Source organism: Lipophrys pholis (assembly GCF_963383615.2).
Source record: "Lipophrys pholis genome assembly, chromosome: 18".
In the NCBI taxonomy this organism is placed as follows: Eukaryota; Metazoa; Chordata; class Actinopteri; order Blenniiformes; family Blenniidae; genus Lipophrys; species Lipophrys pholis.
The window spans coordinates 20,755,397-20,778,967 of NC_137646.1; the positions used below are offsets into that span (position 1 = coordinate 20,755,397).

General features: G+C 43.1%; 2 protein-coding genes across 3 annotated transcripts; both read right to left on the reverse strand.

Annotated features, from left to right (window-relative positions):
* Positions 1-1,764: 1,764 nt before the first annotated feature.
* On the reverse strand, positions 1,765-5,232 carry b3gat3 (beta-1,3-glucuronyltransferase 3 (glucuronosyltransferase I)). 2 transcript variants are annotated; one of them, XM_080486100.1, is made up of 9 exons: positions 5,053-5,232; positions 4,653-4,760; positions 3,943-4,123; positions 3,680-3,863; positions 3,441-3,602; positions 3,257-3,343; positions 2,913-3,116; positions 2,675-2,767; positions 1,765-2,432 (listed from the first exon to the last, which is right to left on the reverse strand). In XM_080486100.1, exons 2-9 carry the CDS (start codon positions 4,744-4,746, stop codon positions 2,424-2,426), a joined length of 1,014 nt encoding a protein of 337 aa, XP_080342226.1. In that variant the 5' UTR covers positions 4,747-4,760; positions 5,053-5,232; the 3' UTR covers positions 1,765-2,423. The 2 variants fall into 2 exon arrangements, with proteins under 2 accessions (XP_080342226.1, XP_080342225.1); XM_080486099.1 differs by having other exon boundaries at positions 1,765-2,435; positions 5,053-5,231.
* Positions 5,233-9,478: 4,246 nt separating this feature from the next.
* naa40 (N-alpha-acetyltransferase 40, NatD catalytic subunit) lies at positions 9,479-16,951 on the reverse strand. The gene is made up of 8 exons (XM_080486101.1): positions 16,597-16,951; positions 15,005-15,100; positions 13,492-13,544; positions 13,239-13,334; positions 12,924-13,082; positions 12,741-12,824; positions 11,895-11,972; positions 9,479-10,686 (listed from the first exon to the last, which is right to left on the reverse strand). The coding sequence occupies exons 1-8, from the start codon at positions 16,600-16,602 to the stop codon at positions 10,539-10,541; spliced, it is 720 nt and encodes a 239-aa protein (XP_080342227.1). The 5' UTR covers positions 16,603-16,951; the 3' UTR covers positions 9,479-10,538.
* Between the last annotated feature and the right edge of the window lie 6,620 nt (positions 16,952-23,571).

Below are 23,571 nucleotides of genomic sequence, written 5' to 3' on the forward strand. Positions count from 1 at the left end.
TCCGTTTCAGTCCTTTTGGGAGCCTCTTGACTTTCCATGTTCTCCTTGTCTCCTCCAGCTGCCCCCCTCCCCCCCTGCTTCTGAAATGAGGATTAATGTATTAAATGTGTTTCTCTCAGACTCGGTGGGTGGGTCCACCCTGGTGGAAGGTATGTCTTCATGCAGATTAGTTAAACTCACCTGCACATGTTGGCCTTCTGTTTGGACAGTAAACAGAGTATGGGTGGATCTGGGAGTGGGAGCTCCTCAGCTATGTGCGTTGGGTAACTGGAACTTTTCTCAACAAAGGATGCACGAGACTCGGATGACCTTCTCGTACGTGCACGTACACGTATAGTGTGCAACTTTGATGAGATCGAGAAAATCCCATCGGAAAACACAAACCTTCACTGTAATGTGGCGATCATGGCTGAAAGTAGAGCCGAGAGCTGCTGGAAGGTTTTCAGACGGGAATGAAACTACCTTCTACAGTCACAAGTGGTTCTGTCTGCACCTGCGAGTCCAAATTCACTTTAACGTGCAAGTCGGAGTGAATCATAGCAGGTCAAACATCGAGCTGGATGACTTCAGCTCCTCTTACTCACCTTGCTTCAAATTACAGACCCTGTATGATGTGTGTGTGTGTGTGGTAGTTGATCACCATATATGGTTTAACTTTCAATTAATCCAGTGACTTCATTTTGAGAGGGTGTAACCGCGAGAAAACGTCGACTCCATTGAAGGTTGGAGAGCATGAACAAGTTGAGGATCGTTTAGCTGGAGGGCGATGATGATGATGATGATAAGACAAATAGACCTCATTCAGTTATAGCAGGGGTTTGGTATTGACTCGTTGGACAAAAGTGAGTAAAAAACAAAATGCAGACAAACTTTATGACGAGTATAAAACAGCAGCCGTGCCTGAGGCGACTGAAACTTTTCACCCGACAGTCAGACGGAGAACAGGTGGGCTGTTGGCTTCATTTCAAGAACCGCCACTCTTTTCAAGTCAGCGGTTTTGAAATGAGCAAAGGATCCACTGCAGAGACAGACAAAACACTGTTTTATATTATCTTCGTTTATTTCAAAGGCCTGGTACAGACATGATCACCTTGTACAATGTAAAGAACAATATTACAGTAATAAATACAATATACACCAGTAGAGAACTTACTTACAGGCACTAATTACACATAAGCAGGCACTGTTTTTACAGTTTCATACAACAGTAGCTGAGGAGCTTTAATATTACTTTGCTCTCCCCACTTCAGACAGCGTGTGGGAGAATAATCACACACAGCTAAACCGTTTGCTTCAGATTTGAAGCAACTGAGAAGCTGCTACTGTGAAGTACCAAAGATTTCCTGCCTCGGGAAGGACAATTCAAGTGTTTGATCACTGAAGTGTGGAAACGGAACATGAACAGCGTGTGTCACATTTGCTTATTGCATCGGGAATTTGCATTGAGCTTCAGTAGTGTTCAGGGGATTTGAATGGACTTAAAAGCGTCACTAAATCTATACATAGAAGTAGTAGCTGAACTAGTTATGTGCTATAACATCACTAAAAACTAAGCATCTCTTTTTTTTTTTTTTTTAAGCTTTAAAGACCTCATGAAATGAAAACCAATAATCCTCCTCCTCCTTTCTGAGGACTCATCCTGCACTCAAGGGCAAATAGATTTTCAGCAGCAGATAAAAATGTACATGCTGGTCAAATATTGACTTAAACGGATGGCGTGTATCACGTACAGCAGGATCAGCTTCTGGAAAAGTCCATCAAGTCTTGAACACGCCTCCTTCACTCTGAAGCTTTTTTTTTTTTTACAGGAAATATGTAAATGCATGGAAATATAGCATCACTTACACATTGTTCCGATGAGTCTTTACCACCGAGGCGACACAGAATGAGGAAGTATTGTATCTCCCGCTTTGCCATGCTTGTGTTGCGATGTGGCATTGCTGGGTTTCACCCGCTGCTGCAACACGACTGTATGGGACCATCGTAAAGGTGAGGTAACGACTACTTCCTAGGAATGCTCCATTTATATCATGGATGTGCTATTAAAATAAATGCAGCTCTGCACTTCCTCGATACTAACACCTTGATAATTCCTAGTACACAGTTTGATTAAAGATTATAAACATGCCCTTGATGTTGAGTATTATGCTATTTTACTCAAGAAGATAAAGCATCTATCAGCCAAGCCATGCATGAATAAAGTGCTCTGATAAAGAATTTGGAGGGGGAAAAAAACAAAACAAAAACTAAACACAAGATGTTGGTTGAAAGATGTGCGAGATGAAACCAAATCCTCCATTAAAACTATTGGATTCATGTCAGGAAGGAATTGCAATGCAGGAGTTCCACCAAGCACAAGGAAACATGTAAAACGAATGACGAAATGACGAAACTTTAAATCTGGCGCCCCCAACAGGTCATCATCAGCTGTACTGCTAAAGAAAATACAGTTCAATAAAAAAGAAAAAAAAACGAAACACATATAACAACCTACAGTCAGTTACAACGTTCACTCACATTTATCAACCGACACGGAAAACAGGCAGAACCAGGTATAATTTAAATATCTCCTCTTACATATTGGTTTGTTTTACAGTATTTACAGTGCAGATGCAGCATCGAACAGCAGTGTACGCTTTTAGACTGTGTGCATGTCTGTGTGTGTTGCTCAGACCTCCACAGCCGGGTCTGAACCCAGTCCCTGAGCCTGCAGCGCCTCCTCTCGCTTCATCTTCGGCTTTTCTGTCCGCGTGTGCCACACCAGCACCTGCAGAAATACTCAATCGTTAAAAAAAACAAAACATTTGAGATGTGTGAACAGCACATCGCCTATTTGTTTTTGGCCTTGTAAAGAGTTTAAATAAAAGGTCTATAATAACAAAGCTGTGTCTCCTAAGAAAACACACACATACCTTAGAGCAGTTGTCTGCTTTGGGCTCCAGTTCGTTCATCGTGACGAGTCCCTGAAGGAAGCTGCTTTCGAGGAAGCCAATTGGTGCCTCTCCGTCGAAGCAGGAATCCGGATTGTCCAGGACCAGTTTAAGAGACACGGCAAAGCCCGCCATGTCCATTGGGAAGGGACGGCTGGGACGCCAACCGGTATGGAAGCGAACCACCTGAACATGAATCATCAAAAAACTCAAAAAGAAATCTAGTGTATGAATTTCGAAACGAGATTGAAATAAGTTTATTTTTGCCTAAAATAAAACATTGTTCCTTTAGCATGATCAATCAAACTGTGAACAAAGAGTACTACCTTTCCTCCTTCAACCACAGGCCTCTCATATTTCATTCCTCCGACCAGCCCCACGGGCCACACTGAAACTCGCTGGGTGCTCCTCATCTGAGAGACACAACATGTGTGTGGGTGTGTGTGTTTAGGCGTCAGAAAACGTAAAGTACAAGTCAATAGTTAAACACAGTTGCATTCCTTTACTCACCTCCTCAAATATCTGCAGGCTGTATGTGTTGTCGTCGTCAGCAAAGTAAACCACTCCCTGCTGGGTCTCGCCTCCTGGTTGAGCCCTTCGATCCTCCCTGAGCCACCGCAGTCCCTCGTTTCTCTGCTCCACTCCGCGGGGCTTCAGCCAGTTGGGGTCGCCCTGAAAATGGACGAGACACAATGCAATTCAATTGATTCTCATGTCAACCAGCAAACCTCTGTCAAACAGTCACCCACCTCCTGTAGTTTGCGATCCTTGGCTGTGGGCATGTGTAGGTGTGTGTAGGCCAGGCCGCTCTTCATCAGCAGGTCGGTCACCAGTGGCGTTTTGTGTGGCGAGTCCTCCACCACGATCCAGTGCAGCTGAGGTACGTGGAGGAAGGTCTGGGAGAGACGTGTCAGCTCGGCTTTCTGCACCAGCCTGCACAGGAAATCACACAGTCACACATCTGTAAATAATATATAGTGTAATAGAGGAGGACTGAAGTGAAAAGACTTACCTTGCGTATGTTGGAGTTATGACAAAGATGGTGGGCACAGAGGGCTTGGGAAGCAGCTTCAGGGGTGGTTTTGTTGCCTCCGACTTCCTCATTTGCTCCTGGAGACGGTGGAGCTCCCCACGCAGCCGAGAGATGATCCGGTCTTTTGGCATGTCATGTTCAGTGCAGTCACAGCGCTGGCCTGGACAGCATAATGAACAAAACAAACATTCAGTTGTGGATATTTCATTCAATAAATATTGGTTGTCAATTTGTTTCATCCAGAGGTATCAAAATGGCCGGCATTCTTCATTTGAGCAGAAACAGTAACCTTAGAATCAGAACTGTAATGAAACTTTAAAAAAGCAATTGAATATCCTGGTGGTCTGAATCTTTTTCATTATCAGTGTCAACAGTTCCACTTCCATCAACTCTACCTCTCACAGACTAACTAATCTACCAGATAAGAAAGTTCATAAATGTCTCTTTCTGTGGCCAGGTCTGATTCTCTAATCAGCATAAAAATGATGCACAGTGATGCATTAATGTGCTTTTCTCCTAAATGCAGTATTGGAGGTATTTGTAATTTGTTACAGTCCAAATCCAGATGCATTCTCTTTCTAAATGCCTTTATTTAACACAGCATCCCCCCCACTCAAGCACATCTGTGAATGTGTGTGAATGCACAAGTGTGTGAATGCACATGTGTGTTGGAAGTGTAGGAGACTCACCGAGCTGCATCAGTGCATAAACCAGGCCCAGCAGGGACACCATGAAGTACAGCACAAACACAGTCTTCAGCTTCAGCTTCATCCTGCTTGCCATGGCACCCTGACCAGCTGAGAGGGTGAAAACAGGCTTTCCTCACAATTCACCTCCAACATATGTTACCATTCATTCTTTACACTTAGCTTGATAACTAAGACACGAATCACCCCTTTCGGGCTGCATTATTCGTTAAATATACAAAAGCAGATAACAGCTTCGTCTACGCTGTTCTTGGGAAGGTTGAATATCATGAATAAGATATTTTTTTAATGTCTTTTTATTTGCTATTGCAGCCGAGCGAAGCTGAGCTACGTTAGCCTCACAGACCGGAAGCAGCTGGACGAGGATTTTTGACGGACTGACCAGCGGCGGGAAATCACGGAACGGCGGAGCTCAAAGCTTCAGGACATGATGCACCGATGTGAGCAGAGGCACCTCAGGACGACACGATATCCATGCATCAATTTAGCCATGCAGCCAGGACATTTCTCTGCCGAATTCTACCAACAACTTCCGGTGTTGGTGCAGCGCATTTACGAGTCCCCTACCCCTCCAAACATAGTCACAAGGGTTCCGAGCAGCCGCACCATTCTAAGACAATTTTAAGAAAAATATATCACAACTCATGGGATTGTGTATTTTTAAGACTCTGAAATAAAATAAATTACGCAGGATTTATAATTAGTTATCTACAAAAGACACACTTTATTGGGTACACAGTTCATCCTGCGTTCAGTCATCGTTCACCCTCCGTTCTGACGTATGATCAACACAGACCCTGACCGCACACATATGATGTGGAAAACCTATTTTCTCTGCTTATTTTGGCATGATACTCTTTTTCAGGTCTTTTACTAAGTTATATTAATCTGCAACACTCAGCTACTTCGGGGACGTTCGTTGACATACAAATGCATTTGACTGATTGGCCAGTGTATGGGTATATTAACTTACCAGAGTAACGATGTACAAAATGCAATTGCCCTTACACAACCCAAACATTGATTCTTAGCTGAGCATCAACAACTTTGTGTGTCTAGAATGAAAAACGTAATTATCTCAATTCCATTCTATATTGCCTTGAGTTTGCCTCTTCTCCATGTGTGTGGGGAGTTTCTCTGAATACTTCCACTACCCTAGAATGGTGAAAGCAGTATAGTGATTATCTTTGTTTTACAGCTACATATGTAAAAATAAAACTGACTGCCGTAACTGGACATGAAAATTGTAATAAAAATTAACATTTGACTGACCTAACAGTACTTTGAGTCTCATATCCGTCTTCAACTTCTAAATTCTTTGTTAAAAAAGATGCAAGTCTGAGTGTTTGAGGTGATTATCATGTAATTGCTGAATAAACCACGTTCCGGTGGTGGACCATGAACGCAAATGCAGATATTTGAATTAAAAGTTCATTACAAAATGGGACAAAAAACAAAAGAGCATCTGTTGAAAAGTCAAACAACTTTCCTTTATTTGTAACATACAAATAAAACACTGACAAGGCAGAATGACTGAGTTTTCCCTTTCATTGTCATCTATGGACAGGACTGTAACACTCACTCTCAAACATGGAGGTTTGTTTTCTATATTCAACATCATGTTTAAAAAAGTGTTTCACCTGTAAAAGGCCAAGAAATGAAGATGAATCCACAACAGCTTATATATATTTATATATATACACAAAGAGAAAAGACCAAGAGAAGGATCTGTAGTCGCGTCAGGGTATGCGATCATTTTCTAAAAGTACTCATCGACTTTAAAATCAACTGGCTAAGTTTAGGCTCATTTTCAGACTTGGGATATTTTCACAGAAATTATTTTCACTTCGAGTGAAGCGAATGCCCCCCCCCCCCCAAATGTTTTGTTTCCCCTCCAAACACAGCTGGATTGAATGTGTCCACTGACCGCAGAAGTGGGATCAGCGCTTAATTAAACCTTTGTCATGCAACGTCACATTTTTGAGGAGTATGAGTTCAGGTGCTTCTTTACTGCAACATAAAAAACTAAAACCACCCACTGTAAAAAAGATGTCAGCACTTGCCTTGTTGTGTTTGAAATGAAAAGTTTGATTCTTCTGTGTTCCTTAGAATGAAATGGTACAACAAAGGAAATCCGACGCCAGATCAGAAACGTGGGTCGAAACAATCCAGTCGAAAGCTAACTGACAACACGGGCGTTAAGTAAAACATGAGGTTTGATTACATTTGATTAACCTGAGAGACAGAGAGACTGTCGATTGATCTACTACCGCTATGAACATCCTCTTCGTATTGTTGCCTATGGAGTACGTTATGACGAAATACTCGACTACTAAGCAGGTAGTCTAGTGAACTGAACTGTTTTTGTCGTTTGAAATCTTGAGAAACCCGACAATGTCTGGAAACAACCAGGAACCTGTATACCAAGACTGAACCATGCAAAGTTTACTTTGTCACACAAAAACCTTTGTTCTTGTGTGTAATGCAGATTTATCTCAGAACTTGTCTTTCACATTTGCTTATCGAAGGAGCTCTCAAGGCCAGCCTTGACTTATTGTGACGTACCAATTTTAGAGGAGTATGTAGGATTTAGTGTCACCTTGCAGGTCGTTTAGTTCGACTGCAACCGATTAAATGTCGTTCCACCGCACTTCGAGATCTGAAAGAGCTCAGATGGAGGCCACAAAACATTACAAGACGGACACTGGAACCACATAAATTCCAACACACTGGTCCTCTGCTCTGAATCCTCCCATTATTCACGTGACAGAAAACTCCACAGACGTATGTAGTTCCGCTCATGGAGCCCACACCAGATTGGAACAGACCGATCACAGTTCTGGAATGAAAAGGGTTTTATGACGGTTTCCAGACAGGGCTTCTATCTCAGCCAACAAGCACTGAAACGTGTAGAAAAAGACCCTGCAGGTTTTGTAAACTGATGTGGCGTCATTATGGTCAGAGAGCCAGGGAAGATGCAATCTCTAAAGTCCTACACAATCTTTAGGTGGCGATTAATCCCGACAAACCATGAATTATTAAGCACAACGTAGACAACAAATCATATTTGAAAGCAAGGTGCCTAGTGAAATCATCATGCCTGTTTCTCTTCCACGTGATCATCTACTGGAGATTTATATAAAATACTGAAGGAACAAATCCACACAGGGAAGCTGAAGCGCAGCAGCATCGTCAGTGTTAACCGGATTACAAACTTCTTGATAAACTTTTCAGTTTAGTTGTTTAATAATCTTTTCAAACCTACATCTGTTTGTAAAATAAATCGTATCCGGATATTTAATCCTCTGACGATACCACTTCCTGTGCTGCACGAGAACACTAGTGTTCATTGATGTTTCAACGTTCAGGAGGGCAGCAAGCGTCAAGTCCTCCATCTCAAGTGTTATAAGCTTCATATGCTATGGGATGCAGCTGAAATAGATGCTGTGATTGGAAGTGGGTAATCAGACTCGCAAACAGTTCTATTGGAACACACCAAAGAGTTTGTTTAATCTCAAATCGACCTTCATAGTCGAGCCATTTCCCTCACCAATGCTGGTTCCATCCATCAGACATCCAGCGCACCCAGAATATCAGAGGACTGAGAACCGTCCAGACATAGATCACATGATCGCTATGCTGCTCCTGTAATGATTCGAGTCACTTTCCCAACAGTTGGACAGTTTTCCAAAGGTTTCCGTCAAGGATCACAATAGATCACATGAACCAGAAGATTTGCTCGTCGTGTCTGGAATTGGACCGACACAAGCTTCCAAGGGAAGTGGGGTCGCGGTATAAAGAGGAAAACAATGACAGCACAGTTGTCGTGCAAGCTTAACAACAGCTGGCAAAGAAAACAAGCCTATGTTGAGGAGAGAAGGAAGAAAATTAAACTTCCGTGGGTCCTCCGTCACCTGCTCCGACCTCCAAGTAAACGGCATTCAAGCAGCCGTACAATGAAGTGGCGACTTCTCCCAAAACCTCATCCACGTTAAATCAATATGATTTGCTCATGGTAACAAAATACGTCAGACAAGGGGAGGGAGGATGGCTCTAGAAGGTTCTACGTACAGCGAAATGGAGTGTTAACGTGGTGATCATCGGTACCGGTTGGAAACTGAGGTGGAAGGAGTGAAGGCGATTCTGGGTCCATTTCACATTTTTTTCCTAAAAAGGTACAGCAAGTAACCGTGTGGAGAAACAAAGAGGGTCTTCTGTGTTGGATAGCAGATGCAATTTGTCTCACTGATTAAAGAGACATTGATTTTCCACGGTAACTAGTCTATTAAAACTTTTCCCCAAAACTAATCAGCTTTTAAATGTAGTTTCCACAGCTGCAGTTGGAAATCTTAAAGACACGAAGTAAACTAGTCACTGCCCCTCCAGTCTTGTAATACCACAAGATGGCGTCATAGGCCGTCTCATGTTTCCTCAGCTCAGTAGATATATGAACGGTGCGTTTTCACTGCTTCTGCAGCCTCTCGTGCACATGATTTGTATTAAAGCTGCCATTGAAGGTGCTCACCCTTCTTTGGAGGGGAAGCTGGAGTTCAAGGTCTTCGGCACATGAACAGGCAGAGACCAAGTGAGCCACGCCCCCTTCCCTCAGGAAAGAAAAAAAACTCCAAAAGGTGTCGATAGAATGACTTCCACATCACATCTCCAGTGAAGCTCCAGTTAACTACTGACAAAAAACAACATTGAGACAGAGAAAGACTGCAACTAATGCTCCAAAACATTACATGCCGTACCTTTACAGGACAAACGAAATGGAGAGAATAAATAACGATCAAGTATAACTACAGTCTGAAGAAGTATGGCTGAGGGTTTTTTTTTTAAATCTGAACGATCAAACAGGGTTTTTTTGTTTTACTTGGATGCAATTTTACAGCAACCGATAGGGAGAAACTGTATTTAAACTTCACAGGATTCAAGCACGCACACTAACAGAAAAGGCAACCTGGGACGTCTTATCTGACAAGACGTCCAACTTAAAAGCAGAGGTGACGTCCACAGATTTGAGCCTGTTGACTCAGATATGAGTAGTACTGAGTGTCATGTAGCAGTAGTATCACAAGCCATTTTACTTCAAAAAATACAAACCGTATGTGTATACAACTCGAGTTTTAAAAGTTAATGTTGCAGCCCGACGGGGGCGCTAAAGATGCCGCGTCAGTCCCGGGACTATTGATTCAGTGAAATCCCAGGATGTATTACAGAAAGAAAGAAAGAAAAAAAAAAAACTAGCTCTTGAACTTTATCCGCTTTGTGTCCACTGTGTATCGAGTTCAGTGTGTGTGTGTGTGTGTGTGTGTGTGTGTGAGAAATAAAGATCGCTCCTATCTTACACTGGAGATCGGAGGTAGCACGTTTCTACAATACAGCCAAGGCCAGCAACCGGCTAGAGGATCCCAAACCACAGGTGGAAAAGAAGAAAGACATGAGTTCAGTACAGCACTGCGGTAAGAGGAGGGCGAAGGTTGAATGCTGTGTGAAGAGAATGCCGTCGCTAATAGTGATAAACGAGAGATTGTTGTTTTTTTTTTGGGGGGGGGGGGGTTGAGTGCTGGCCAATTAAGACAAGAAAAAAAAAAAATGTAGCAAACAGGAGCTATGTGTGAAAGCACTGCGTACTGGTTTAGTAGCAGGAATACACGAAAAGAAACACACGAGTCTCGATCCATAACGTATCATTACTATCTGGAGCCAGGCTTTTCCACCACGCGTTCATTTGTCAAGTCGCTCTACAGCTCGAGGTTTCACACACAGCATTCAAAGTTGCTGGCTTTCTTTTTTCTTTTCATTTTTATCGTTTTCTTTTCTTTCTTTTTTTTAAAAACCAAATCAGGTGCTGGGAACTGGAGCGGATCAGTGGCAGCAGCCGCCGCAGTGCCCGCCGCCGTGGGTGTGCCCCGCCGAGGCCTCGCCGTGTTTGGTCCGCCTGCTGAGGATCTCGTAGGAGCAGTCGTCGCCACAGCAACCGGACATGCTCGGCGAAGTCTCGTCGATCTCAAACCTGGGGTGGGTGGGGGGAACAGAGGGGAGGGAGCTCAGTCAGGAGGAGATCTTGTTTCAGATAAATGAGGTCAGAGAGGTTTCTGAATGAACGAGAACTTCAAATGTCACCAGCATGACTCTCACATTAATATAAAGACTCATTAAAACGAGTGGGGGAAAAAGAGATTTATCACCGGATGAGAAGTCACAATCCTTATGTAAAGTTTGTTTGCAAAGTGCATGCAGTGTGTTTCCATCACAAGAAGCCACGACAACAAATTCACAAGCTTTTTGGCCCAGTATTTAATTAAATTATGATTCACGCCATATAAAACTTTGGCGCCTCATCAGATTTTGATTTATTCCAACAAAAACAACGTGGAGGTTCTGTGCAGTGGTTAGAATTCTTACTTTACACGGTACAAAACACAGTTTGCGACGAATCTTAGGAGACTTTCTGTGTGTGTGTGTGTGTGTGTGTGTGTGTGTGTGTGTGTGGGTGTGGGTGGGGGGGGGGGGGTGTTATGTTCTTCTCAGTCAGTTGAGATTAGCTGAGAAACACATTAAACTCTGTCCTGTCACAAATGTTTAACCGCAGTTCTTGGGTTTCTAATGAGTGCAGAGCTTCATCTCCCTGGATTTTGTGTTCAAGACAGAGTTCAAATAACTTGCAGGCGATTTGTCTTGAAGTGGTCTTCCTGCTCGCCGTGCTGTTTGACAGCAGCAACATCACATTCCAGCAGCAGCCAATCACATTTCCCACACAAACTTCAGCCACATACCTGCTAAACTGTGCTTAGTCTGACTCATTTCTACATGGACGCACTAGAATTAAGGAGCAAGAAATGATCAGATAAGACGTATTTGTGAGGCGCGCACAGACGTTATTCCTCCTTTTCTACTCGTGTGCTCAGAGACCAACCTCCTCAGCACACTAGGCACTTCATTAAGAGAATTCTTCTCATGCTGAGAACAGCTTGTGTTGGTCTAAATTCCAGAGATTTCTCTCTTAATTGTGCCTTGTCAGCATGATTGAGGAACACGGCCTATGTAGATTTGTCAGCTGCCCATTCAGGCCGTGACTTTCCGGTTCTCCCACATCCTGGAGGCGTTCAGCTGGACTCGGCTATTAGAGGCGGCGCAGCGTGGTCACGGAGAGGCGTCTGCAACGCCGTCAGCAAGTCACACAGTGGCAGGCTGGGAGACCATGATTGATAAAGTACTTACTGTAAAGCTTCTCTGAAGAACTGGTAAGCTCCGTGGTTGTGTTTGAAAACTGTCAACATCACTTTCTTCATCTGTGTGCTGAATAAAGGGCGAGAAGATAAATAAATAAATAAATAAATGCACATTTGTCTCAGTTTGGCTTCATTTGAGAAAGTGACAGATTATTCTAACTTTGAAACGGGCCCCTCAAGCAGAAATTTAGGTTCAAATTTCACTGCAGAGTGAAGAGGGGAATAAAGTTTACCCAACTGTGAATGAACTGAGGGTTTCTCATACGTCTAAATGACCACACACAAAAAAAAAAAAAAACAATTTCTTAAGAGCTTGTGTATATGAAAAAAATTCACACAGACCAAAAAAACGCACTTTTCGGTAGTTTCTTTTCTCTTCAAAGTCAGTTTTGCTTCCGATTTCACTGAATTCTATTAAAGAGCTGCAGATTTCTTAGGGTACTGCCACCTAGAGGCTGAAAAGGGAAGCAAAGTTCCTTTAATAAAAGGCTGCTGGTTTCTTTTGTTCACACAACTTGGGATATTTCACAGACACTGTGAAATAAAAAGGTTCTTTCTACTCATCCGACCATGAGTCAAGACAATAACTTTTATGGATGGATAGATGCTTGATATTCCAAAAAATTAAATTAATTTGTGAATTGATGAAATTGAGTTATTTACTGGCACATTTCACACATTTTCTAAAAATCTGTTAAGACTTTTTTTTTATTTATTTAAAGATTAAAGTATTACTGTTTATATTATTACACAGCCCTTCTTTTCTAGAGACCCATCTCTTTTCTAATGAAAGTACGGCGACAGTGAGCTTCTTCGTCAGTTTTGTGGTTTTCACCTGTTAGCGATGAGCTGTAGTATCTGGATGAGGAACTTTCCGAGCCCTTTCCTCCGCACTTTGCTCTCCAACTGCACCTCGTAGCTGCGGAGTCAAGAAACACAAGACACGATTAAAAAAAAAACAAAAAAAAACAGCCACTTAAAAAGTTTTTCCTTGAAATTCACAATCGTGAGAACTCACCAATATAAAACCTCCTCCCCGCACTCCACGTCGAACCGGAAGTGAGAGAAGGCGAGGGGGGAGGAGTCGGAGTCGCGGGCCAGCAGGTACCACGCCCTCTCGTCGTTCATCTCCTCCCTCTTCTCCCTCTCCTTCCACCCCCACTCGCTCTGCTCGTACCTGCAGGAAGAGAGGGGCTGCATCACGCCTCGTCCGAGCTGGACACGCGCTCTAAAAGTCTCGACCGACTGTGCGCCATTTGCTAAATTGAACTCCGCTCAAATTCTGGCAACAGAGAGCGAGGGCGGACTGGAGGCGGGTAGTCGGGCTACTTACAGCGTCTGCATGTTGGCTCTGGTGAGCTCGAAGGCCCACTCCACCGACAGCGGGTTGAGGGACGTCACCCTCTTGCACTCTATCTGCAGGTTGAGCCTTGATGGGAGGACAAGCGAAGACAATAGCGTGAAGATCATGACACTGGATCTGCACTCGGCCCTCCGAGCAGAGAATCAGACGAGCATCTGTTTCACCAGACGCTGAATGAAGCCTTTTGTAGGCCGACAAACAAAATAAAATAAAAGATGCGTACCCATTTCTGTCGTACTTTTTGAAGGCGGGGAAGGCAGCCAGTGGGTCATCAAGCTGCGGGAAGGAGAAGAATCAGACTTTTAAAAACACAACATGACCGACAGGCGTCAAACAGAGATCCGCTTCTAAATATCTCTCCGGCTCAAGGACATACAGAGACGAACGGGCACTGAGGCCGGCAGGAAAAGCCACGAGCGTTTGAAGTAAAGCCGCATTTTAGGGAACAATGAAAATAATTAGCAAGTATTAATAGACTGCAGTGACTTGGTTTGATTGTTTTGGAATATTTGTGAGACTTCGACTGACTGCTTGTCAACACACTGGAGAAATTCTCTCGTTACTGGCTTCAGTCAGAAATATCAGCTTACATGTGGCATGAAAAAGCATCATAAATGTTATAGCAGAGATTAGAGAAACCGCGAGAGCATAGTTATCTAACCAGGACTAAAAGCTGTCCCACACAGGCTGCCGGTATCATCCATTTAATTCAGTGAATCATGAGGACTGGGCCTGTCAGGAGGGAATATCCTCACGACGGCAAAATACATATACAAGCTGCAGTTTTCAAAGGTTTGTTTTCCTCAGTTGTATTCACACTGTTCTGAATGAACCCTTTCTGATAGAGAGATCAGAGCGTCCCATTTCCACCAATACAGCGATCAGATTAAAGTGTAGGCTTATATGCGACAGGAGAAGCAGTCATGGATGAAGTTGGCCATTTGTGGCACGCGAGGTAAAACTGCATTCCCTGCCACTTTAACCTGCATTTCTAGAGTTCAGTGTTGACAGACAATGATTTCTGAAGGCGTTTCTGAGCCTGTGGATACATGTAGTTATATCTCTTTCAAATCACTGCACTCTTATTTACATATCAACACGCTGTGCCAAACTTGTAGTGATTAGAGTCGATGTTTATTTTTTCGGGGGGGGGGCGACAAAGTGACACAGAAAAGGAAAAATCCTCAGCAGGCTTGTTCAGGAGCTCGTGTGAGGAGAAAGACTGCAGCTCAGCCTCGCGAGCTTTGTTCTCCTGCAGGATTCGAAGCGGCGGGCAATAACTAAACCTACGTGCTCCAGGAGCTGTGCATTCAATGAGATCTGCAGGATTTAATGACGCCGATTAATTATGCATAAAGACACATATGGCGCTGGGTTTAGGCTCTTCCAGTCATGTGCATATCAATTACGGCCATAATTACAGTCAGAAGGGCATCCCCAGCTTTAGGTGCCAGTGTGCGTCCATCAGGACAGAATATATCGCTCACAAGGACATTTTTAAAGTGCTAACGAGCCCTACCGCAAAGCCCGGAGCGGCATGTATCAGAGCCGAACGCCTCTGCTTCACAAAAACAAACACAAAGAGCGCATTTATTTTTAACATCTGAGCGGTGACATTATGAGCCGCCCGGACTTCACAACCACAATATTTCTCTTCCTGATGCAGCCGGAAAAGCCGCCGGCAACTCCCAGTGTAGACGACAGCTGCCTGGCCGGTTAATCTGACGCTGAATTACCTTGTTGGCTGCGTCCACCTTGGCACACACGGCGTCCATCGCGGCCCTCTCCTCCAGACGCCGGGCTTTCTTCTCCTTTGCTCTGTTGGACTTTCTCTAAAGATGGGAAACAGGGGGAAAAAAGGTGTGGGAAAAGTGAGGGAAGGAGCAAAAAAGGCAGATAACGGATGGAGCACAATCATATTAATCATAGAGTAAGAAAAAAAAGGAGTGTTGTGATTAATTTAATACATTCTCCATCATTGTAATCCCGTTTTCTGTTCAGTAAGATCAGTCTTTTTATCATAAATATCCACAGAAAGTATGAAAACCGTTGCCATAGAAGCACAGGACACATGTTTGAAGTATTTGTAATATGAGATTATCACACAATTGTAAGTGCAAATTTTGCTCTGCAGCAATGACGTGCAAATGTCTTCTGCAGGAGCATTTCCCAAAACATTTATCCATACAAGAATGCATCTGTCAATACACATTCATGAAACTAATAATCAATTTGATGCAAAGAGAGTAAGTGAAAGTCAGCCACATAGCAATGACGCTCATTCAAAACATCCCTGATTTACGTGATCAATTCATTTGTGAAACGCAGCACCGGGCAGATTTTATGACCACTATTAAAGTGTGCAGACTTTGTATTGCTGATGCTGCACCTGCTGCGGATTATAGTATTGATACTGATCGTCTCATTAAAGCCTGCCGCCGGTTTGATGTTCAATGCCAGCATCAGCAATGGTGCAGCCATAATTCACATAAATGCCGGGGACTGCATCAACGCTGTGCAACAATGAGAGAGGAAGGGAGAGTTTATTCAAAAGTTGAAACTCTATTTACAATATGATGAACAGGTGTATAGTGGAGAGGGGGGGGGGGGGGGGTAGAAACTAACTCCTTCATTCCTGTGGCTTTACTAAAGAGGTGACAATCATTGTAGAGGAATGCAGTGCAGCCCCAAGCTCAGGGCATTAACTGTGTACCAAGCACAGACTGTGAAAACACGTGGATTGGTTTATCTCCAGTGAAAGTGGAGGATAAACTGAGTCCACCGGCTGAGGTTCCCCTCCTCCTCCACTCTCTACAGCAAGGAGTCCAGGGCCTGGCTGATCCTCAAACAGATAACCCATCAAGCGTGGGGTTATGGGATCCAGATGGGGGGGTGGGTGGGGGTGGAAGACATCACAGCGTGGCCTGCTGCTCGGTTTGGAGAAATGTACACAGGGAGGAGTGATTAGCTCCGGTAGCTTAGCAGCACACTCTCCATTTGCTACAATGGCATTCCTAAGTGGCTAACGCGGCTAGCAGGCGAGCGGCATCACAACACACAGCAGAAGTTCCGTGTGCACGACGAACCGATGCAACAAAGGAAACAAAAAAATAAAAAATAAAATAAAGAATAAGAATCCGTGTTGTGGCCCCGGATAACGTTTTGACGCCATCTACGTGGGCAGCTAAACGGCTAACAAACACCTCAATCCACCATGGACTCTCCCTCCCTCCCTCTTTCTTTCTCTCATCACCAGCTCAAAACAGCAACATATCGCTGAAACATTAAACCCCCCTCTAAAAAAAAACCACACACGCCGAAAACTCACCCCCATTTCGCGGCCGTGTCCAGTCGATCCCCTCCGCGGAAACACGCCTCTATTGTCCCGGTGCCGTGCGGCTGCCTCTCCGTTATTAGTATCGTGACTCCGGGGCAGAAAGAAGCGGGCCAGATTAATATGACAATGATAGACGGGGGGCGCTAAACCAGGCGAGCGGGCTACGACGCCGACAGGCGGAGGACAGTCGCTGACCGCTGGGCCACGTTAGTGAAAAGGTGTTTATTCCCCCCTGAGCGTCGGATTGGCGCCAACACCTCCGGTGTGCATTTATTCTGTCTTCTTCTTCCTCCTCTGTCTGCTCGCGCTGTCTGCGCCGCTCCGCGCTCCAACAAGGGCCGTGCACGACGCCTTCACGGCCCTCCGCTCGGCTCGGAAATCACACACTCCGAGCGACTGGGAATTATTATTATTGATAAAATACCGAACAAAGAAAGAAAATATAAGATAATGATTAAAAAAAATACAGTTATTCGTGTCATAAAGTGAGACTCTGTCCTTGATAATGATTGCACGTGAAGAGGCATTGCATTTTTTTGTTATTGTTTATTATTATTGATAATATTATTTTGCAAATCTTTTATTGCTGTCCACTCGGTGCCGCAACAATGCAGATTTCCACAAATAAAGGATTATCTTATCTTGTCTCATTTTGTCTGGTCCTTGTCAACATTTTCAACATATCTGGATACAAACCAGTCGAGTAAATAGACTTATTGAGAATATTGTCAGAACAATATTTTCCCAAAGAAAGTTCAACAACAAAGATGATGTTTTATGGTTCAAAAAAACCTCAATACCTTTCAGGTAGGAATTGCTCCTGGTTGCTATTCTTTTATTTTGGAGCTTGTTTCCTAAAACATGCAGTGAAAACACTGTGGAATTTGTTGTCTATTAACATCGCAAAATTGTAAGAGCTGTGTGATGTCAGGTTCCTAAATAGATTTATTGTATTTAACATATGACCATTGACTGTATTTACGTTGTGTATGTTTATTTCCACTGAGAAACGTAGAAAATAGGAACTGGCAGCGGTGGGATTCGAACCCACGCCCCCGAAGAGACTGGAGCCTTAATCCAGCGCCTTAGACCGCTCGGCCACGCTACCTCCATGAACATTATCTGTGGCCATGAAACAAAATTCGGAAATTCCCGACGACACCTGAAGGCCCCGCAGGTTTAGCGCGAAATTGTCTTCCTTGTTTGGAGAAAGGCAGCACGAGGTCAGGAGGCACGCACTGGTTCAACTTTTGACCTTTAGAGTCATCGTTTCAGTGAGAGAAAAGTGGAAATTGAAAAACTGCTAAAATAAATTAACTCGGTGGAAAACAAAACGTGAGAAACATAACAATAACACAAACCGTAATCATTTATTTGAATAATTAAAAAAAGAATCCTTAGTGGATGATTTTCACACCTTGAACATGATCAAAATGTTTATATGATAACAGTCTAGTATCATAAACTCAGGGACTACGTGGATATTTCACGAGGAATAATGAACTTATTAAGTTACAGGAGACGGACAGGTCCGGGTAGAACCGAGGTCACTGACGTATGGATATAGTAAAGATGATTTTCGGTTGTTGGAAAAACAAAAAGAAACCCGTCAGCGAATTGCTCCTGGTCAGTATTCTCTCTTATTTCTGCTAGAAAGTGAGACAAAAGTTTGAGAATATCTTTCTGAATACAGAGAGAATATAGAGTGGAGAAGCAGCTCGTTTCCTAAAACATGCAGTGAAAGCAATAGAGACTCTAAATGTTGCTGAAACCATTTTAACCCCAAATGATAAAAACATTTACAATTTGAGGAAATCATGTCATTGTGTCATTTTGAACGACAATATTATAGCCAAGATTTTAAACACATCGGTCCTTTTAAAGCAGTAAACTGATCTTTTGGTGGAAAATGCTTCTGAGGGTGTATCTTGTGTATTGTCTTTACAAAAATCAGTTAAGATTGAAACGACAGATGCCTAATTACAGTTATTGTTTCCATACATATAATTGTTTTTGGGTACACTGTATGAGCTGAGAGCCATTGAAAATGTATAATACAATAGTTTCTGGCAGCGGTGGGATTCGAACCCACGCCCCCGAAGAGACTGGAGCCTTAATCCAGCGCCTTAGACCGCTCGGCCACGCTACCTTCAAAAGCGTTCAAAAAAATACTGGAAATTCGAGATATCACCTGAAGTCAGCGCGAGAGTGTCTTCAAGTCCGCATAGACAGGCAGCACGAGGTCAGGAAGTACGCACTAGTTCAACCTTTGACCTTAAAAACACAATAATAACACAAATCCTACCATTAAATTGTTTATTTGAATAATTTCATTAAAACGCCTTGAACACAATCACAACTTTCATATGATGACAGTTCCTTTTCAGAAACGTCCATAAATTCAGAGACTGCACAGATATTCCATGCATATTGAACATATTATGTGCCACATGATGAGCATAGAACATCTGGACACACAGATAAAGAACAAGTAGTCTGAATAATTATCTTTCTTTGAAATACTAAACTTTCTGAAGTTTTGAAAAGTTTCCAAAACTTATTTCCATAAATGTACTGTGTTCCACAATTAACTTGGCTGTCCCTGCACCAAAACAAAGCTCAACATTTGGAGTGATCATTGATTATCCATAAGGCATTGTGCCATTATTTTATGGCAGGTCCAAGTTTTGACCACGCTGCTGTAGCCATATTTACTTTCCTAAAGAATGACTTCCACCTCGGAAATCATGATACGGAACACGATTTATCTAGAAGACATTATTTGTAATAAGAAAAATATTCTGCGCTAAAGAAAAAATAAAGAAAACAGATGCCACGCTCCTCTGACTGCAAAATGCTGCAGGCCTAAAAACATTTGAAATGCAGTTTGTCTTAATGACCACTAGATGGGGGTGTCGGGTTATGACACGGCCCACATCATATTGCAGTTCCCTCATTCTTTTCTTTTTTTTCACTCTAAACCTACAATTAGGCTCCAGACAGTAGGAATAATAAGAAGCTATAATATAGACTTATATTTAAACTTACACTTCCTTGGTTTCAGAATCCTGCATATTTTCCTGCGTGGCATAGAAACATAAAATCAGTGGCATTGCACTTCAAGTGAGCTATATTTGTTCCCTTTGAGAGTTTTTGAGAACTTGTTAAAATATGCTGGTGTGCACCTTCCCCATTAAGATCCCCACTTACAAGTGTTAAAAACAAGAAAATGATCAGATCATTATAAAATAGTCAAACAAAAAAGAGTTTTTTGTTTTGCTTTTTAAAGGACACAAACAAGTGACGTCAAGTTATCATCTGAGATGCAATATTTAGTAATAATCTAATAATTTTACTGCCTCCTCTTTCCATTTGAAAAACCTGCATTGTTTAATCAAATTCACATTTCCCAGTGCGCTTGAGAAAATTGGACATTAGTGTTGTTTGCAGAGCCTCCAGCTGTTGTGGTTTCATACAACTGACACTCATCTGCTTTATGTCTGTGATTAGACTCTCTGTGGTGGTAACCCTGAGAAATAGTGCTCGGCAACATGGTGCTATGATCCTTTTTTTTTTTTTTCTTTTTTAATTTTAATTTATCTATTATTAACATCAGCAGATGTGCTGATTTGCCGGCAAAAGTAATTCACAGGTCATAAAACAGGGACGGGCAACTGCTATCTGGCTAAATTGTGGGTAAAAGGACAATCACCCAAACAACCTTAGTAGGATAAAATTCATCCGAATGAACTGGCTCACAAGCTGCAAAATGTAGTTGCTCACGTCAGCCATAAAGTATTGATAACTTTCAACTTTCTGTGCGTGTGTTTCTTACTCGGTCTTCATCGGACAGTCTAGCAATATGTATTTGAGTATTCAAATATTCCAGTATTCCAGTGGCTCCTTTTTAAAATGTCTTTCAGTGTGTGATTAATTCTCAATTTCCATTTTTGGTTTGGCTCCAAATGCTCCTCCTGGTTACACTAATCTGGTGACCTATCTGTCCGTAGTGAGATTTAAACCAGTGAACTTCTGGTTATACGAGCTTGCTTACCAAATGTATAGGTGACTAATGAATACTTAACGTATCATTCATTCAAACAGTTATCAAAGTAACGGATTCACCACGAATCTACATCCCTATTTCTATTCAGGTAAGTTAAAACACAAGGTTCAAGGACAGATCCTGGCCATGAACCGAGATGGCCACCTTCACAATCCCACCCACTTTTCTAGAATGCAAATAAAGGCCTTGCACACCCACCAGACTGCAGCCCTCCCCTCCACGCAGATGGTCTCCAAACCCCGCCCACACCCTTTTGTCTTCAGGGAGTCGGTCTCTGGCTGTCGGTGGAAGGAGACTTTAACTGCATGCGTCGGTGGGGGGCGCCACGGACCTCGGTGCGATGATGCGGAGGCCTGAAGCTTATTGTGTGAGCATGCATGGCCACGGCACAGCACACGCAGAGTTATGAGGAGGTCCCCACAGTTCTCTGCACACAGCAACTCTTTTTGTCTGGCTCCTTCGCTGTCGCCGCCTGCAAATATGTTGATGCGACCGCAGCAGAGGGGTGGTGGGGATAAAAACCATGCAGCCCCCTCACCCAACACCCAGCACCACCATTTCACACGTGCACTGGTGTAAAAATGTGTAGAGAAGCACACGCACAAGCACGCGAGTCTGCTGTGACGTGTCCGTGATGGACAACAGAATCAAAGCGCACGGAGTGGACTGTGCATGTTCACGTTAAAAAGTGGATTCTATATAAGTGACACAAGGATTTCACTGATTATCAGAATGTTAGGTGATATAAATTAAACTGAATTTAGTGTGTTGGTACCAGATTGAACGGCTTGTCGGAGTATTTCAGAAACTTTCATGCGGATCTCTTGGGTTGATAAAGAAAAGTCCCAGAACCGCCTCCACCGTGGCTTTAGTGCATCTGGATTCCTGGAAGTCATCAATATAATCCTGCCCATTGCTGGATTCCTCTGACTATACGCCGTTTCATATGTCTGGAAGCAATAACTGTCATGTAGGCCTCTGTGAAACAAAGAGACACTGGAACCTAAAATGACCCTCAGTTTTTGGCAATGGCCAGATGATCGGATCTTAACAAGGAACTCATCTGCAATTCCTGCAAATAGGACGACTCAGTGAAAGGGTGTGACAAAGCAAAGTTATTTCACATGAATCAATCAGTGCAGTTTGGTTAAAGAAGTTAATGACAACGTTCTGCAATGATCAAAAGATTAACACATGAAGACTATAACAATAGGTTGGTTATATATATGTAATATAATATAATATAATATAATATAATATAATATAATATAATATAATATAACATAACATAACATAATATAATATAATATAATATAATATAATATAATATAATATAATAATACCGTCCAATCCGGCCAAACTACCAAGCAAATATGTGAAAATTCCAAAGCAAACATTGAGTTTTTAACACATATCTTAAGAGGAGCAGACACAACACAACACTGAGACGCGAGCTGACTTATCCACGACGCTACTGTGAGTGATCACTACCTGGTTCTTAATAAACTCGCCTCAAAGCCAAGACTTTGTAGAAACATGTAGAATGCACAGCGATAGGAGACGTTTTGTGGACATTCCCCTGTATTTTGCACCAGAATGTATCAAAATCGTCTTTATGTTGAGATTGTCGTCATTTTTGGTTGTATTTATTAATTTATTTGGGTGAAAATATAGACACTTTAATCACATATACTCTGCGCGACAACAAATAAAAAGTTTGAATTTAAAGGTTATTATGGCACTACTTTACCGGTCCGACCCGCAACGTCATGGAATTGGGCCCCTGAACTAAAATGTGTTTGACACTCCTGAAGTAGACAAAGGTCACCATACAGTGTTACAGCACCATTAAAGAGGGAATTGTCCATAACGTGCATCTATTTCATAGGTGATTAACTTCATATTTATGATTGGGGCAACTCAGCTGGACGTGGTGTTTAGAGGTAATTACTGATGATGGTCGGCGGTGACAGGACTCACTGCTGAAAAGAGAAATCTATTCAACGCACTGTTTGTATGGAAGATTGATGTGCCACGTTTATCTGTCCGGTGGCCAGTTTACAGAATCACTGCGGCATCCAGGCTGTCCTCTCTCATGCAGTCTTGGCAGCGTGTTTTTAAATCATTATAAAGTGATTCAGCCGTCGTCATGTTTACTTTCCAATCTACTGGTGTTGGCTCCGGCACTCTGCGAGAGACTGTACTTTGATTTTTGAGCGTCTCCAAGTTAAAAAAAAAAAAAACAACCATCTTGTGACTTTTAAGGAAAGGAACCTTGAAATCTGCTGCAGGAGGCCTTTAGTTGTCATGCACGTGGCAACACCGCGAACACACAGGAGGCTGAGTTACTCAGACGGGAAAATATGAATTCAAAATCCAGGAATGCATCATCCATTTGCAGGTTTTACGTGATGAAAGCTCGTCTCGGATCGTGAGTCGGTGACGAGCGGAGCCATGAGGCCTTGGTAACAAGTGCACACACTCTCATTTCAGCGGGACTCAGAGCATCGCGGGACAGAAATTTAGAAATGCAGCGAGACTGAGCCAAATACAACGGGAACATTTGAGTCTATCACGTCTGATTTGAGATCCTGGCTTCTGAGATTAGAGGGACTGGGTGAGGGAGTCAGGGTGAGGCGGCGGCGGGAGACAGGCGTTTTTTCCTCGACAGAAGGGAGAGGAGCAGGCGGACGGAGAGACAGCTGAGAGGAGGGAAGGAGACAGGTGGAGAATTAAAGAGGGGGAGGAGGGAGGAGGGGGTGAGGAAAGAGGTGAAAACCAGAGTGAGCCAAAAAAAAAAAAAAAAGACAGAGACGGAGGGAGGTGCAGGAGCTCTGAGAGATCGAAGGCAAGCCGAGCGAGGAGAGGAGGTGCACGGGGAAAAGGGGGGGGGGGGGGGG

Bases quoted from the DNA above. Each gene is read 5' to 3' on its own strand.
- b3gat3 (XM_080486099.1), bottom strand. From the start codon at position 4,746: ATGGCAAGCAGGATGAAGCTGAAGCTGAAGACTGTGTTTGTGCTGTAC. The intron at 4,124-4,652 runs GTGAGTCTCCTA...TATGCTGTCCAG, and splicing joins TTATGCACTGATGCAGCTCG to GCCAGCGCTGTGACTGCACT. The intron at 3,117-3,256 runs GTAGTACTCTTT...ATTCATGTTCAG, and splicing joins CTGTGGTTGAAGGAGGAAAG to GTGGTTCGCTTCCATACCGG.
- naa40 (XM_080486101.1), bottom strand. The intron at 13,545-15,004 runs GTAATTCAGCGT...TCCTTCCCGCAG, and splicing joins AGGTGGACGCAGCCAACAAG to CTTGATGACCCACTGGCTGC. The intron at 12,825-12,923 runs GTGAGTTCTCAC...TTGACTCCGCAG, and splicing joins GGGGAGGAGGTTTTATATTG to CTACGAGGTGCAGTTGGAGA.